The 15,918-nt window shown below is 39.7% G+C and overlaps 1 protein-coding gene across 1 annotated transcript; it reads right to left on the bottom strand.

The window, feature by feature from the left end:
* Positions 1–5,934: 5,934 nt before the first annotated feature.
* LOC118557741 (gastrula zinc finger protein XlCGF8.2DB-like) lies at positions 5,935–15,031 on the bottom strand. The gene is made up of 2 exons (XM_036128021.1): positions 14,873–15,031; positions 5,935–7,495 (listed from the first exon to the last, which is right to left on the bottom strand). The coding sequence occupies exon 2, from the start codon at positions 7,158–7,160 to the stop codon at positions 6,231–6,233; it is 930 nt and encodes a 309-aa protein (XP_035983914.1). The 5' UTR covers positions 7,161–7,495; positions 14,873–15,031; the 3' UTR covers positions 5,935–6,230.
* Between the last annotated feature and the right edge of the window lie 887 nt (positions 15,032–15,918).

Genomic DNA, 15,918 nt, shown 5'->3' with positions numbered 1-15,918 from the left:
CCAGTTCTGCTCTTTAGCAGAATATATATTGTTGCCTGCGATAGACTGGCGACCTGTCCAGGTTGTACCCCGCCTCTCACCCATTGACAGCTGGAGATAGACACCAGCAACCCCCGCGACCCCACAAGGGGTGTTAGAAAATGGATGAATTGTTGAATTGCATATTTCCAACATATAGTCACCACTTTCAAATAAGGTTTGTTGCTTTCATTTACTTGTTTCTTTTTCTGTTTTTGTAAGATAAAAATTCTGATTAGGATCTCACTATTGGCCAATTAAGTTGCATATTAAGCCATAACAGTCTGCCTCTTTTCTTTTTGTATTCCTCTTGGCAGTTATCCTACTAACCTGCGGATAACACATTTATAAAGTAGGTCAGGCTGTTGATCAATACTGTGAACTTGTCAGCATTAATTACACCAGCAAACAGACTAGTAGTAGCTAGCAATGTCATCAGTAAAATATGGAACAAACTAATAAATTGAAATGTATTTATGAAAATATAAATTTTAGCTGTTGATCATGCGTTGTTGTAAACAAAGCTGAGTACAAAAAAAGGCCAGACATCTATTTTCCAGGTAGAGACAACATGAGCCGATATTTACTGCCTTTAAAAAGACTCCCTGTCTCCATATTTTAGCAGATTTTTTCCTGCCAAATATTTCAATGCAGATCATGACATAGCATGAATTCTTTGAATAACATATAGCATTTTTTAACTCCTGGTCAATTTGTTATATTGATATTAATTGGTTTTACATGCTTAGGTTAAAACCTTTATTTATAATTGGTGCTAGCTGTATGTCAGGTCTAAACACCTAGAACATCATACTACACAGGGAAAGAAAGACACAAAGACAATTAGTTTGGTTTAATTCTCGAGGAGAGTAGGAAGAGACCATTGCAGTTACAATCTCCAACCCACTCTGCTGGTCTCAGCGTTCTCCTCAATTTTATTAAGTTTGGGGCGTTTCCCTAGTTACATGACTGAGGCTGTACTGAAGGGCGGGGAAACAGATAGTTTACAGCCTCAGTTGTCAACAAAGGTACACAGCTGAGCAATCACATTCAGTCACCACATAATCTTGTAGCTGAGTCTTCTTGTTTCAGGAAGGGAAGAAACAAGAATCGTGTCTCCTGTTTCTTTACAGGGACACGATTAAGCTATCATGTGAGTAATATGATTATATCAGAAGCTTACATTACTACATCATAACAAGATAAATCGATTAATGAAGTATAAACATCAATCCCAACACTGTATATCATAATAACAGAATTATGCTAACTAAAGTAACACTTTGGAAAAGGACAATAAAAGGTCGGCACCAAAAAAAAGGTCAAATATTTCATTTGATTCCAGCATGCATTCGATATGACATTGTTTCGATATGCTTCTGCAATGTTGCAATATTTATTTCCAATCAGTGTTGTAGATCTTGCATTGATGATGGTAGAGTCTGTACACTGCAGAAAGTCTCCTCCAGCACATTCCAAAGTTTCTCAATGCTGTTAGGGTCTGGACTCTGTGGTGGCTAATCCAGGTGTGAAAAAGATGGCTTATGCTCCCTGACCCAGTCTTTCAAAATTAGAGCCCAATAAATTCTGGCACTGTCAACTTGGAATATGCCCTTGCCATGAGGGAATAAAAAACCCATTGATGGAATAACCTGTTCATTTAGTAAATTCAGGTAGTCAGCTGACCTTATTCTTTGAATACATACTGTTGCTGAACCTAGACCTAACCAACTGCAGCAGCTGCACTGCCCCCACAGACTTGTAGAGAATCAGAAACACTTCAATATTCCCAGAGGGAAGTTACAGTAGGCACTTGGCATGATATGTACATCACTTCACTTGCCTCTCTTCTTACCCTGATGCGCCCATCGCTTTGTAACAGGGTGGATCTCGACTTGTTAGACCACATGACCTTCTTCCATTGCTCCAGAGTCAAAACTATGCTCCCTAGCAAATTGAAGCCTTTTTTCCGGTCACCCTTATTGATTAGTGGTTCAACCCTACTGACCACCAGAGGTGGTGCTTCAGGCACTGAATTATCATTCTTGTGCTTGTGCAGGTTGAGAATTATTGACATCAGTCACCTGTGACTTACTGCTGATCGACGTAAGTCTATATAGTCACACCTCACCGGAAATTCAGTCCCTTTGTTCTTATCATGCGCAGGCTTGGTTGTACAAAGTTGGTTGCTTCTCTGTCACAACTGCTTTCTCCTCGATTGCTGCTGGTACCCCTGTGCAAGAGGATGGCATCTGCCCCGAGCAAAGGTGCATACTTGGTTGAATTAGAGATGCACCGATCCAGTTTTTTCCAAATCCAACCCGATACCTGGGTTAAGTATATCGGCCCATACCCAATACTGATCCTATACAACTGTGAAGTTATCAGGCTTGAAATAAATATTAAAGAAAGGTCTGCATGTTTTTTGGCATACCAACCTTATTGTCCCTTAACAGGGAAAGTTAAATAGTTTATTTACTTAATGCGTGTTCTCTGTGTTTTTGAAACAGGATAGCTCCCGGTAGCTTCTTCAAACCATGCCATTGCTGATGTAATTCGAGTGTGTTTTAATGGTTAGAACAAATATTATTTCCACAAGGGTTTTATACATTAATGAGATACTGATGCTTGAGTTTTCTGGTCTGCTCATTATGAAAAATTACAAAGTTTACTGATTTTTACTGAGAAAATCATTCTTTAAAATGCCATTTCATCAAATAATGTTAATTTAAAGATAAAATAAAGCTAATTTAACCTCAATTTATATTCTTTAAGATCAACTTTGGTTGTTTAACTTAGCTCTGCAGTGAACCAGGATTCACTGAATTATTCTGATGATGATGATGATGATTATGATTAACGATTTTATTATTGTCTTTTGTTACTTTTGAGTTTACATAGTTCCTTAGCTTCTTTTAATCATAATTTCGCTTAGGAGTTTTAGCTAAGTCTTAAAAGCCTCGTAGAGAGAATTTGTTGATTTAAAATATAGTGTTAATTCAGATAAACAACATTATATAGTGGTGTTTTGGTGGTGTTCATTTTATTTCTGTTAATAAATTCTTAAACTTAAAGAGAAGTTGTCTCATTTATTCTATATGTGCGCAGATTTTGCTGTTAAAAGATCGCCAGTGCTCAAATCATTCCTTTCATCCACTTTCCTGATATCAGCTCTTGGGCTGATATTCACCAGACAATACCTAACAGACAGAGAGTTATTTATTAAACATTAAACAACTTTAAACAGTGCGTAATAGCAAAACAACTGTTACAATTTAAAGTGTTGATGACACGGGATGGACTTTTTCTGCCATGTTTTCTAAACCAAAAAGTTATCCTCGATGATCTATTCAATCCTTACAAGCATGCGTGCATAACATTGTTTTAATTAAAAGAAACATGGTCACAAGTGCAAATATGAGAGGTTTCTAGCACTGGTCAGCCATAAGGAGGAAGTTACGTAAGCGTGATAATGACATCAAGGACCGTTAACCCCAAGGACAACAGGAAGCGAATACGTTTCACTTCCTATCTCGCTATCCCGGAAGCTTTAAACTTCAAACTTTGCAACAAAGTCCAGTTGTTTTGTTTTTTTACTTTTTTGGAATCTAGGTCATATTCTAAGAAGGGATTTTTGTGATGATGATATTAAGCAACAGTGTTATAAATGCAAGCTAAAAGTTTGGCACATAAATTTAGCATAAGCACAGAATAGGTTAAAGTGTCCCTTTTTCAAACTTATTGTATCTCTTTTTATATGTCTCACCTGTAGTCTAACCTTATATGTCTCACCTGTAGTCTCGGTCTCTCTCTCTCTCTTACATATGTACACGCATACTGCCTGTCTCATCCCCATTATACCCATTATACCCATTATACCGTTCCCTCTTGACAGAAAGGGAAAGGTTACACGGTCATTTGGAAATGTTTGTGTACTGCGTTTACACAGTGTTTGGAACAAAGAGCTAACGGAGGTAGCTCATTGTTAGCATTCATTGCCAATGTGATTCGAGTGGGTTTTTATGATTATACCAAACTGTATCTCCACAAGGGTTTCATACATTCATGGGACATTAATGTTTATGTTATCCGGCCATCACATTATGACTAAAATTAAAATAAAAGTTAGTACGATAGCCAAAATGCTATTTAGCTTTTAGTAATTTCCGGTTCCGGACATTTACAAAGGGCTTGTTTTAAAGCATAAGGCTTGTTCCTTTCCCTCCGCCATCGTTCGATAGTGCTGTGAGCGTTATTACCCTATTAATGCAGAATATTAATGTCGATTTACAGGCATTTTGTATAACTTTACAAGTAACTGATTTTAGCGACCCTTAGCCTACAGGAGGTATAATCGCATTAATAAAATCAAGCGTCCCTGAAGTTAACGATTTTACTGAGAAAATCTTTCTTTAAAATGTTATTTCAACAAATGTTTTGTTTAACTCGAGATTTGCATTGTTGATGGGTTGAAACACATACCAAATGTGGTTCTGAATTAGTTAAGCTAATTTAACCTCAATACACATTCTTCAACTTGAACTTTAGTTCTTTAACTCAGATCTGCAGTGAATCAGAATTCGCTGAATTATTCTGATAATGGTCAACCACTTTATTTTGTCTATTGTGTCTATTAGTGTGTACATAGTTCCTTAGCTTAGCTTCTTTTTATCTTAATTTTGCTTAGTAGTTTTAGTAAAGTTTCACTAGCCTTGTAGAGAGGATTTGTCTAATTAATTTGTGAGGAAAATGATTGAAGCGGAAGTGCAGTTGTGATTTTATTTTGAAATGTATCCCTTGCATTTCCAAGCCTGACTATGAAGCCTGCAGTGGTAGGGGCCTGACAGTGGAGGTCTGCAGCCAGGTTCCTCTCGATTTGGTTTGGTTCAGTTTTGTTCTGTCCGTTTGTGATGTACATCACTTGTATGGAATACAAGAGATGTACATATCATGCATAGTGCATTGTCTATTTTTTTTAAAGTAGGTCTAAACACTGAACTTCAGATTTATAGAATTCTATTGTTCTAAAAGGATAAATAAAATAAAAAGATTAAAACTTTTAAAACTGTATAAGCTGTGCAATCTTTTGTGGCTTCAGACTACTTTTCTTTGGCGGAAGAGTGAGAAAAAGGGCTCTTTTAGTAATAAAGGTTGCCGACACCTGAAGTAAACATTCAACACTCTTTGGCTTGAGTCTGACGGACCGGAACAGAAAATTAGGGATGTCCCGATCTAATTTTATTATCGGAAATAAGTCCGATATCAGCCATAAAACGAGTTTCGGATTATATAGGCCTGTATCTAAAATCTCCGATATACAGTGGCGGATCCAGGCGGGGGCGCACGCACCCCCTTTTGGAGACCAAAAGAATTTTTTTAACAGCCTGAAATGTTAAAAATCCTTCATAGAATTAAGAATAATAGCCAGTACCTGTCATCTAGAACGCACTGTGACGCCGGCGCGGTGGTCGAGCATGAATTTGAATTGCTCACAGCTCAGGTCTCAGATTAGTCAGCGATACCACAATATGCCATCGAAGCGAACACGAGGAGACGCTGAAACAGTAAAATGATTTAAAGGGAAAGTCCGGTCAACAAGGAAAAATCAGTGGATCATTAGCTATACCTAAAACTAATACATTTGTGCCGATTTAATGAATTTACCGGAGATGAAGTGTAGACTGCACATTCTGTCGGGGTATGATGGCTCCCACAGTCCACTGGGATTGTCTGCCTGCGCCCTTTTCATTGAAATTATCCATTTCTTTCTTCTTTCTTCGGTAAACGAAAGAAACGTACATCCGACTATTTGGAATGCCTCTGTGCGCAACCGGCAACACAACAAGTCGTAGGCATTGTTTAGATTCCAAAAATAAACTAACTAAAAGCATGCTTTAATTCACCCGTTTTGTCACGTGTTTGGCGAGAACAGTCCTGTTTTTGCCTACCGGCATAACCCGGAAGTAGCGCGGACGTCACGCGTGAACTACTCTATAGAGCAGTATGCACTGAGTAGCCCCGACCAGCAGAGGGCATGTTCGCTACACTGTGTGTTCTCGGTCATTCAGAGAATGAGGACACAAATGAATGTGAAGCTGATATATGTGTGAGCCAAGAGACAGAAATAGGACAGGATGCAATATAGCACTATATATAAAGGTTATTAATTTGCATAAAATTATCTGTGAACATGTACAGACTTTGACAATTTACTACATGCTGTGACTATCTTGGGGGCCCGGGGCTCCACCATTGTTAAATGGTAGGGGAAACACTGGTGCCTTTCTTGTGTGGATTCTCATGTGTCTGTTTAAAGTTGCTTTATGGCCAAATGTTTGTCCACATAGATCACAACAGAAAGGCTTCTCTCCTGTGTGGATTCGCATGTGTCTGTTCAAAGTTCCATTATCGCAAAATCTTTGTCCACATAGATCACAACAGAAAGGTTTCGGTCCTGTATGGATTCTCATGTGTGTGTTTAAATTAGATTTTCGGCTAAATCCTCGTCCACATAGATCACAACAGAAAGTCTGCTCTACTGTATGGATTCTCATGTGTCTATATAAATTTGATTTCCAGTTGAATCTTTTTCCGCATGTATCACAACAGAAAGGCGTCTGTCCTGTGTGGATTATCATATGTTTGTTTAAAGTTCCTCTATCGCTATATCTATGTCCACATAGATCACAACAGAAAGGCTTCTGTCCTGTGTGGATTATCATATGTTTGTTTAAAGTTCCTCTATCGCTATATCTATGTCCACATAGATCACAACAGAAAGGCTTCTGTCCTGTATGGATTCTCATGTGTCTATTTAAAGTTCCCTTTTCGCTAAATCTTTGATCACATAGATCACAACAGAAAGGCTTCTGTCCTGTATGGATTCTCATGTGTGTCTTCAAATAAGGTTTTTGGCTAAAGCTTTTTCCACATTGATCACAACAAAAAGGCTTCTGTCCTGTATGGATTCTCATGTGTGTCTTCAAATAAGGTTTTTGGCTAAAGCTTTTTCCACATTGATCACAACAAAAAGGCTTTTGTCCTGTATGGATTCTCATGTGTGTCTTCAAATAAGGTTTTTGGCTAAAGCTTTTTCCACATTGATCACAACAAACAGACTTCTCTCCTGTATGGATTCTCATGTGTGTGTTTAAAGCGTATTTCCCATTATATGTTTTGCCACAATCTTCACAGCCAAGCTTCACTCCTCTCTGGCCTTTCCTTCGTGACTTCACAGTTTTCTTCTGTGAAGCATATGCATGATCTTGTATCCTGATGGATTGTTCTCCACCTCTCTCTTCTATAGGCTCTCTGTCTTTAATTTGGTCTGGATAAACCTGCGAGAGCACCTGCTCTCCTGGAAGACTGACGTAGACTCCCTTCTGTTCCTCCTTTATGTGGGGGGGCTGTGGGTCAAGCAGGTCAGCTTGAGGTCTGGGGTCTAAAGAAGCTTCTTCTTTAATAAACAGTTTAATATCTGCAGGAAACAATGAAACATTATGCACATTAGAAAGTATGTTGATCTCAGTCTGAACTGAGGCACATTTTAATAAAGATAAATGTAGGTAATTTAGTTAAATAATTATTTGATTTAACAACTATGACTTCTTATGTCTTGCATGTTTACAGTTCCTTACAAAAGCATTCACCTCTCTTGCCATTTTTCCTTTTCTGTTGTCTCACAACCTACCAAGTAATATGGATGTTTGGAGGATTGAGTTTGAACTATTTCATTTAAAGCTACGGTCTGGACTGGAAGTTTCCCCAAGTCCCTTGTTGAATAACTGCATGCGCATTACCTTACTCTTTCGCTTTTCAAGGTGGTCGTGTGAAAAAGAATCTCCCAAATCCACTCTGGTCTTACTACTTTCTTCCAAGTCCTTCCTCTTCTTTTCATAAACTTGTATGTGATTTACTTTTGTGACTGTCAGTCATGTTCAAAGTATACAGTGAGAGCAGCGAAGCTATAATGAACATCCCACACCAAAGCTAACCGCTAGCCTAGCCGCTAGGCTAACTGGATACAGAAACACTAGAAGAGCGCATGCGCAGCCAGCAAGCAGAAACTCAGAAGGAACGAGCATGGACACTGGCATTATCTGAGCGCGTCAGAATGATTAGCATGTGGAACAACCAATAGATGAGGCGATACCCCCGGAATTTGAGGGACAGAGTGGGATTACCGCAAGAACAAAGCTGATAAATCCCTGCTCTTTGGTTTGAATAACAGTGATTGGTTAGAGTTTTTTCCAGGCCCGCAGCTCCTACAGAGATACATTTTTTAAACCTCCTTTTTCTGAATACATAATGTATTTACTACTTTCAGGATGGAAGGACCAATTTAACCAGTATTAAAAAATGTGTTTCTAAATAGGATTACCAACTATAGATTTAATTGGTTTCAACTGTATATATATAGTCAGGCTTATTAAAGGTTCTAAAGTGTTTCTATGGTTTAGAAATATTTGCAAGACTGCAAATGTAACCCAGAAACAATAAATTCACAGCATCCAAAGTCAACATCATAGAGCAATATAATTTTTTTTTGTTAAATATTACATTTTAGCAAAATATCTAACCTCTAGAAATGATAGTATGAACACCAAGATACAAATGAATGTCAAAAACTAGACACTTGAACACTAAATCTTATTTAATGTCAGACATCAATCTTGACATCAAAGACTTGACAAAAAGGCTCAAAACCTTGCATGCTGGAGAAAAAAAGTGTTGTTTAAAACTGGTCAAAAATAAAACTGAATTAAAAAAAAAACATAAATCCTAAATATGCAACAAAAAAATCTTTTTTGGGTAAAAACCCTCTGGTCATTTAAAATATAACACTTAAATTTGAAAAAAGAATTTGATTTAAATGTATCACACATACATACTTGCTTTTTCGCGGCTTTTTCGCGCTTGGTAGGCAAAATTGGTAAGCAAAAGGCGAACGCAATGGCGGACGCAAACAAAGAAACTGACGAGAACTCGACATATTGTTGTTCTTTAGATAACGTATCACAAGATCGTTATAAGAGTAAGTTAATGGTTGATGGCATCAGATTGCCAGATTTATACAGCAAAAGCCTGAAGGGACGGAGCGAGTCTGTGAAATGCTGGCCAAGTGTTCCGTACCGCGACATACAGCTGCCTTATAAACACGGCAGGCCAGTACAGACGAGAGAGCACGAAAGCCATGAAAACCACTGGACGGCTACAATTATTTTATATCAGGAAAAAGGCTCCAGCAACACCCGCGACTCCATGAGGGATTAAGCGGGTCAGAAAATGGATGGATGGATGTTCAGACATGTTTGTGTAACAGCAGAAAGCGGAGTCTGACACAGACCGCGCCTCAGTAGAGAGGAAGACCCGCCCGGTAGGCTAAAAAAGCATTGTTCACTAAGGATTATTTTGGTGTTTTTGTCTTATTATTCCTTTTCACGGACTCATGCCAGAGGGTTTGCATACATTGTACATGTACGTATATTATTACGAAACGAACGTTTACATCTTGACTTAAGTATATATCCGTCCGTCCGTCCGTCCGTCGTCTTCCGCTTATCCGGGGTCGGGTCGCGGGGGTAGCAGCTTAAGTAGGGAGGCCCAGACGTCCCTCTCCCCGGCCACTTGGGCCAGCTCCTCAGGAGGAACCCCAAGGCGTTCCCAGGCCAGCGGGGAGACATAGTCCCTCCAGCGTGTCCTGGGTCTTCCCCTGGGCCTCCTCCCGGTGGGACGTGCCCGGAACACCTCACCAGGGAGGCGTCCAGGAGGCATCCTGACCAGATGCCCGAGCCACCTCAACTGGCTCCTCTCGACGTGGAGGAGCAGCGGCTCTACTCTGAGTCCTCCCCGGATGACTGAGCTCCTCACCCTATCTCTAAGGGAGAGCCCAGACACACTACGGAGAAAACTCATTTCAGCCGCTTGTATCCGGGATCTCGTTCTTTCGGTCACGACCCAAAGCTCGTGACCATAGATGAGGGTAGGAACGTAGATCGACCGGTAAATCGAGAGCTTTGCCTTTTGGCTCAGCTCTCTCTTCACCACAACGGATCGGTAAGTATAAGTATATATCCTAATTTTTTATTTATATAATTATTTAAGTAGAACAATGACCAGTGCAAAATTAAGTTGTATTTGCCGGAGATGAAGTGTAGACTGCAAATTCTGTCGTGGTATGATGGCTCCCACAGTCGATTGGGATAGTCTGCCTGCCTCCTTTTCATTGAAATTATCCATTTCTTTCGTCTTTCGGTAAACGACAGAAACGTACATCCGACGACTTGGAATGCCTCTGTGTGCAACCGGGAGCACAACAAGTTGTAGGCATTGTTTAGATTCCAAAAATAAACGAACTAAAAGTACGCTCTAAATCACCCGTTTTGTCAAGGTAGTAGACGAGAACAGTACTGTTTTTGCCTACTCATGGGACCCGGATGTAGCGCGGACGTCACTCGTGACATCGCTCGTGAACTGGTCTAACGGTCCGCCTAATTGACTTTTTTTTTTATTGCAAATACAGAAGGCTATGGAGGACCAAGTCTTCCATATCTAAAAATAAATACAGAAATAAATAAATGCTCAATAAATAAATAAGCATACAATTAATTGCCACCAAAAATACAATTAACAAATAAATGCAGGTAGAAATTAAATTATACAGTGAGACAAAAATTTATATATCTCTTTTAATTAGCTCCTTTATTTATTCGCCTTTGTAATAATTACCTTATTTATTTGTCCCTTATAATCTTCAACTTTATTTATTACTTATTTTTTTAAGCATTTATTTATGTGCATGTTATAATATTTTTGTCTGTTTTATTCTTCCTTTGTATTTTTTTACCCTATAGATTTCTGTGATGCTATTTATTTCTGCCTGTCCTTTTTACATTTCTGTATGCATTTCTGCCTCATTATGCAAATGAGGAGGGGCTGTGTTTTAAGGGCTCAACTTCTTCCAATTGGTTGGTTAGCATTTTACTGCATCGGTCAAATCTACATGGCTTTCCCCGCACTAAAGCAGCCTTCACCCTCCCTGCTTCAACTGCTTCCAACCGGATGCCCAAAGTGAACCGAACTGACACTGAGGCACAAACAGGTTTGGAAGAGTTGAACAGGGAAAGTTAAATGGTTTATTTAGAAAGGTTTACTTTCTGGGTTTCATTGTGATTTTAAAGCGTGACTGAGCTAACAGGCATGGCTCCCGCTAGCTTCTTCAAAACCATGCCATGCTGATGTAATTCCAGTGTGTTCTTATGATTATAGCAAACTTTATTTCCATAAGGGTTTTGTGCATTGATGGGATATTGATGATTGTGTTTTCCGGTCCGCTCATTGCAACCACAAGAGATCTGAAAAGTATTTTAAAATTAGCGGCGAATGTCTGCTAGCCTAATGCTATTAGCTTCACGGACAACATAGTGTAACTATGGTTGTTTTAAACATAAGGTTTGTTTCGTTTCGCCTCTCCATCGTTCGATAGTGCTATGAGCGTTACTACAGTATTAATATGGAAAATAAATCAGAATTCAGAATCAGAATCAAGTTTATTGCCAAGTAGGTTTGCACTTACAGAGAATTTGACTTGGTGTTGATGGTGCAGACAAAAAATGAAATAAAATGAAATAAAATAGATATACAGAAGCTATATACATTCAGTAAACTGTGCTTTAATGTAACACAGAAGCTTGTTAATCCTGAACAGGGGAGAGAGGCAGTGTCCAGTGTCACAGGCTGCTCTTGGCCTTGTTCATAAGACCGTAGCAGATGGGAAAAAACTGTTCTTGTGGCGTGAGGTTGTGGTCCTGATGGACCGCAGCCTCCTGCCAGAGGGAAGTGACTGAAATAGTCTGTGACTGGGGTGAAGGGATCAGCCACAATCTTCCCTGCACGAGTCCTGGAAGCGTACAGGTCCTGGAGAGACAGAAGATTGCAGCCAATCACCTTCTCTGCAGACCTGATGACACGCTGCAGTCTGCCCTCGTCATTAGCGGTGGCACCAGCGTACCAGATGGTGATGGAGGAGGTGAGAATGGACTCAATGATAGAGTAGTAGAACTGCACCATCATTGTCCTTGGCAGGTTGAATTTCTTCAGCTGCCTTCTTCAGGAAGTCCATCCTCTGCTGGACTTTCTTGGTGAGGGAGTTGATGTTCAGCTCCCACTTTAGGTCCTGGGAGATGATAGTTCCCAGGAAGCGGAAATACTCCACAGTCTCAATGGTGGAGTCACAGAGGGTGATGGGGGTAGCTGGGGCTGAGTTCTTCCTGAAGTCCACAACCATCTCCACTGTTTTTACAGCGTTGAGCTCCAGGTTGTTCTCCCTGCACCAGGTCGCCAGATGGTCAGCCTCCCACCTGTAGGCGGACTCGTCACCATCAGAGATAAGTCCCATGAGAGTGGTGTCGTCCGCGAACTTCAGGAGCTTCACAGACTGGTTACTGGAGGTGCAGCTGTTGGTGTACAGGGAGAAGAGCAGAGGAGAAAGAACACAGCCCTGGGGGGAACCAGTGCTGATGAGCTGTGAGTCAGAGTCATGTTTTCCCAGCTTCAAGTGCTGCTTCCTGTCAGACAGGAAGTCTGTGATCCATCTCCAGGTGGAGTTGGGCACATTCAGCTGGGAGAGCTTCTCCTGAAGCAGAGCTGGGATAATTTTGTTGAAGGCAGAGCTGGAATCCACAAACAGGATCCTGCCGTAGGTTCCTGCAGAGTCCAGGTGCTGGAGGATGTGGTGAAGGGCCACCACATCCTCCAGCAGTCCTCTAGTGGAGGATTTGAAGCAGGCTGGCCTCCACCATTATCCCTGTTCCCAAGAAGCCAATGACCACAGGACTTAATGACTTTAGACCCGTCGCTCTGACCTCTGTGGTTATGAAGTCCTTTGAGCGCCTTGTGCTTTCACACCTTAAAGAAATCACTGATCCCCTCCTGGACCCCCTACAGTTTACAGAGCCAACAGGTCTGCAGACGATGCTGTCAACCTGGCCCTTCACCACATCCTCCAGCACCTGGAATGTTGATTTAATCATGTTTTGTATAACTTTAGGATTAACACATTCAGCGACCAATCGCTACAGCAACCCCTAGCTTCCCAGGGGAATAACCTGATTAATAAAATGTATGGATTTTACCGAGCAAATCTTTCTTTAAATCGTCATTTTCCCATATAACGTTTTGTTTAACTCAGGGTTTGCATTGTTATTGGGTTAAAACACATACCAAAGTTTAACCTCATTCCATGTTCTGTAAGATGAACTTTGGCTCTTTAACTTAGATCTGCAGTGAACCAGGATTCACTGAATCATTCAAATGATGATGATCAACCATTTTATTTTGTCTTTAGTTTCTTTTGTTGGTACATAACTCCTTAGCTTCTTTTTATCTTCGTTTTGCTTAGAAGTTTTAGTTAAGTTAAACTAGCCTAGTAGAGAGGATTTGTAGATTGAAATAATTATTTCAGATAAACAAAATTCTATAGTAATGTTCTCTGGATGTTCATTTTATTTCTGTTAGTAAATTCTTGAACTTGTAGAGAAGTTGTCACTCATTTATTCTATGTATGTGCAGAGTTTGCTGTTAAAAGATCGTCAGTGCTCGAATCATTCCTTTCAACAATTGTCCTGATATTCACCGGACAATACCTAACAGACAGAGAGTTATTTATCAAACATTAAATAACTTAAACAGTGTGTAATAGCACAACAGAGGTTAATAAAACTGTTACATTTTAGCCCTGTGACTGGAGACCTGTGCAGGACGTACCCTGTCCTCGCCTATCGCCCAGTGACTGCTGGAGAAAGTCACCATCCCACCCCCCCAAATGACCCTGTGTTACTTTGAGCCACGTTTCCCCATCAGATCCGGCTTGACGTAACGCCTGCACGGATGTTACACTTTAAAAAATGTGTACTAAAATTGTTCGAAGTTTACCAGAAAAAAAATCTTAACTAACTTTTAAATATGAGCACTTTTTAATTAGAAAAATGTTATTAAACTTTTGCGTAAAGTTAAATATTGTTGAAGTTAATCTTGGGTGCTGTAGCTTGTCTGTCTGGCAGGTGTTTTTGTGTTGGAGTAAAATGAGTCCAGACATGAGGGTTTTTTTAGCTGTGTTTCTTGTGCGACTTGCTTCTGCTGTGTCACGTCACTCCGTGTAAAAATAAAAAATAACTTTGACAAACTACATAAAAAGCTGTCTGAGAATTACCTCTGTGGCCTCACCCAGTTAGAAACCGTTCTCTGCAGTTTCTTCTTATTATTATTGTTATTATTATTATTATTATTATTATTATTATTACGTAGTTTCCCAGGTGCGCAGCTGCTCATGACATGGAATGCTGCTGCATAATGATTGACAGCCGGTGCAGCTCTCGCTGACGATGACTGCAGCTCTGTGTTCTTTGTTTCAGAGAAGCACGAGTGGATTTTTTTTTTCCCCGATTCTGATCACGTCAAATGCATCTGAAAGTCTGAAACTTTTGCTCTAGAATAATTACCTGATTAACACACAGCTGGAATCACTTATCCACCTCGTTCAATGCCTGTGCCTCTGATTATTATCTTTTTGGTAAAATTAGATGCATGCAGTGTGGATCAGGGGACGTATATCAAAAATCCTACATTATTTCATAGAGTAATGTAAATGTATGTTGCATTTCAATTATATTTACAGTGAGACCCCCCGCCCCATTAGACCACCACCACGGCAAACAAACATTTCTAAAGGAAGCCCTGTGAGCAGTGCATACATATTATATTATATATACATACATACATACATACATACATATATATATATATACACACACACACACACACACACACACAAAAAACAATCCAAACAAATCCTTACTGTTGATAGTAGCAGCAGTTAATGGAAACTTGGTATCAGTCTCCTCTTTCACAAGAAGCTGCTCTCCTTCCTGATGGACCCCGGGTTCCTCCTGTTCCTCCTTTATGTGGAGGAGCTCTGACTCCTGCTGCTCCCCCTCAGGACTCTGTTCTTCAGGAGCCTCTTCTTTAACATCTGCAGCCAACACTGAAACACATTACATGCAGCTTCAGTCTCTGCTTTGCCTATTATTGCACAACAATTAATTATCACTACTCACAAGTTTCAACCTAAAAATTATCACTGGTATCTTTAGTGTCATTCTGTTGTGGAAATTCAATGCCATGATTCTGTTAAAATATTTAGTAACTGCTAAATTTTGCATCTGTTATATCTATTTAAAAACATTAGTATTTTTTTTTATCATTAGTAGCCAGTTAAGTTATTAGAGCAATCATGGAAGGTCCAACGAGTCACTTGGACAAGTTTTCTGGTGCATGTCCAAAACTGGGAATTTTATGGGCAAGTGATGAGAAGAAACCCAGAAGAAATCCTGCTGTAGTTTGTTACAACCATGTAGGAGATACCTCCAAAATGTCAACAGAGAAGACCAAAACTGATCAAACTGCAAAAAGCTTCATGTTTGGCACCAACACTGCTCTTCAGCTTGACCACTCCATCCTCATATTATTGTAGCCGTGGCAACAGTGGCCAGGTACAAGCATTAAAAATACTATGTTTTTTTTACGACTTTCAGACAAGAGGTTATTAGGGGTGGAAATATATCAGAATTTAAAGGACAATAAAAGAATGTGAAAAAATAAAACATGTTTTAATATATTTGGGTGTAATATGGAACAAAAATCACAAAAATTAAAAATGTCCTTGTAATACATACACAAGATAAAATAAAGAGTTCAAGAAAACGGAGGATTGAAAATAAGTGGTTTAAATAAAAAACACGCATTAAAGGAAATAAATACAATATGACAGATGAATACTGAAATAGAACTAGAAACGTTCAACTTCTGAAGAAGTTGAAGAAGGCGCCCGCCTGGTGGTGCACG

Source organism: Fundulus heteroclitus, chromosome 24 (assembly GCF_011125445.2).
Source record: "Fundulus heteroclitus isolate FHET01 chromosome 24, MU-UCD_Fhet_4.1, whole genome shotgun sequence".
In the NCBI taxonomy this organism is placed as follows: Eukaryota; Metazoa; Chordata; class Actinopteri; order Cyprinodontiformes; family Fundulidae; genus Fundulus; species Fundulus heteroclitus.
Note: the sequence above shows the minus strand (reverse complement) of the source record. Positions and strands in the feature narration are given on the sequence as shown.

Bases quoted from the DNA above. Each gene is read 5' to 3' on its own strand.
- LOC118557741 (XM_036128021.1), bottom strand. From the start codon at position 7,160: ATGAGAATCCATACAGGAGAGAAGTCTGTTTGTTGTGATCAATGTGGA.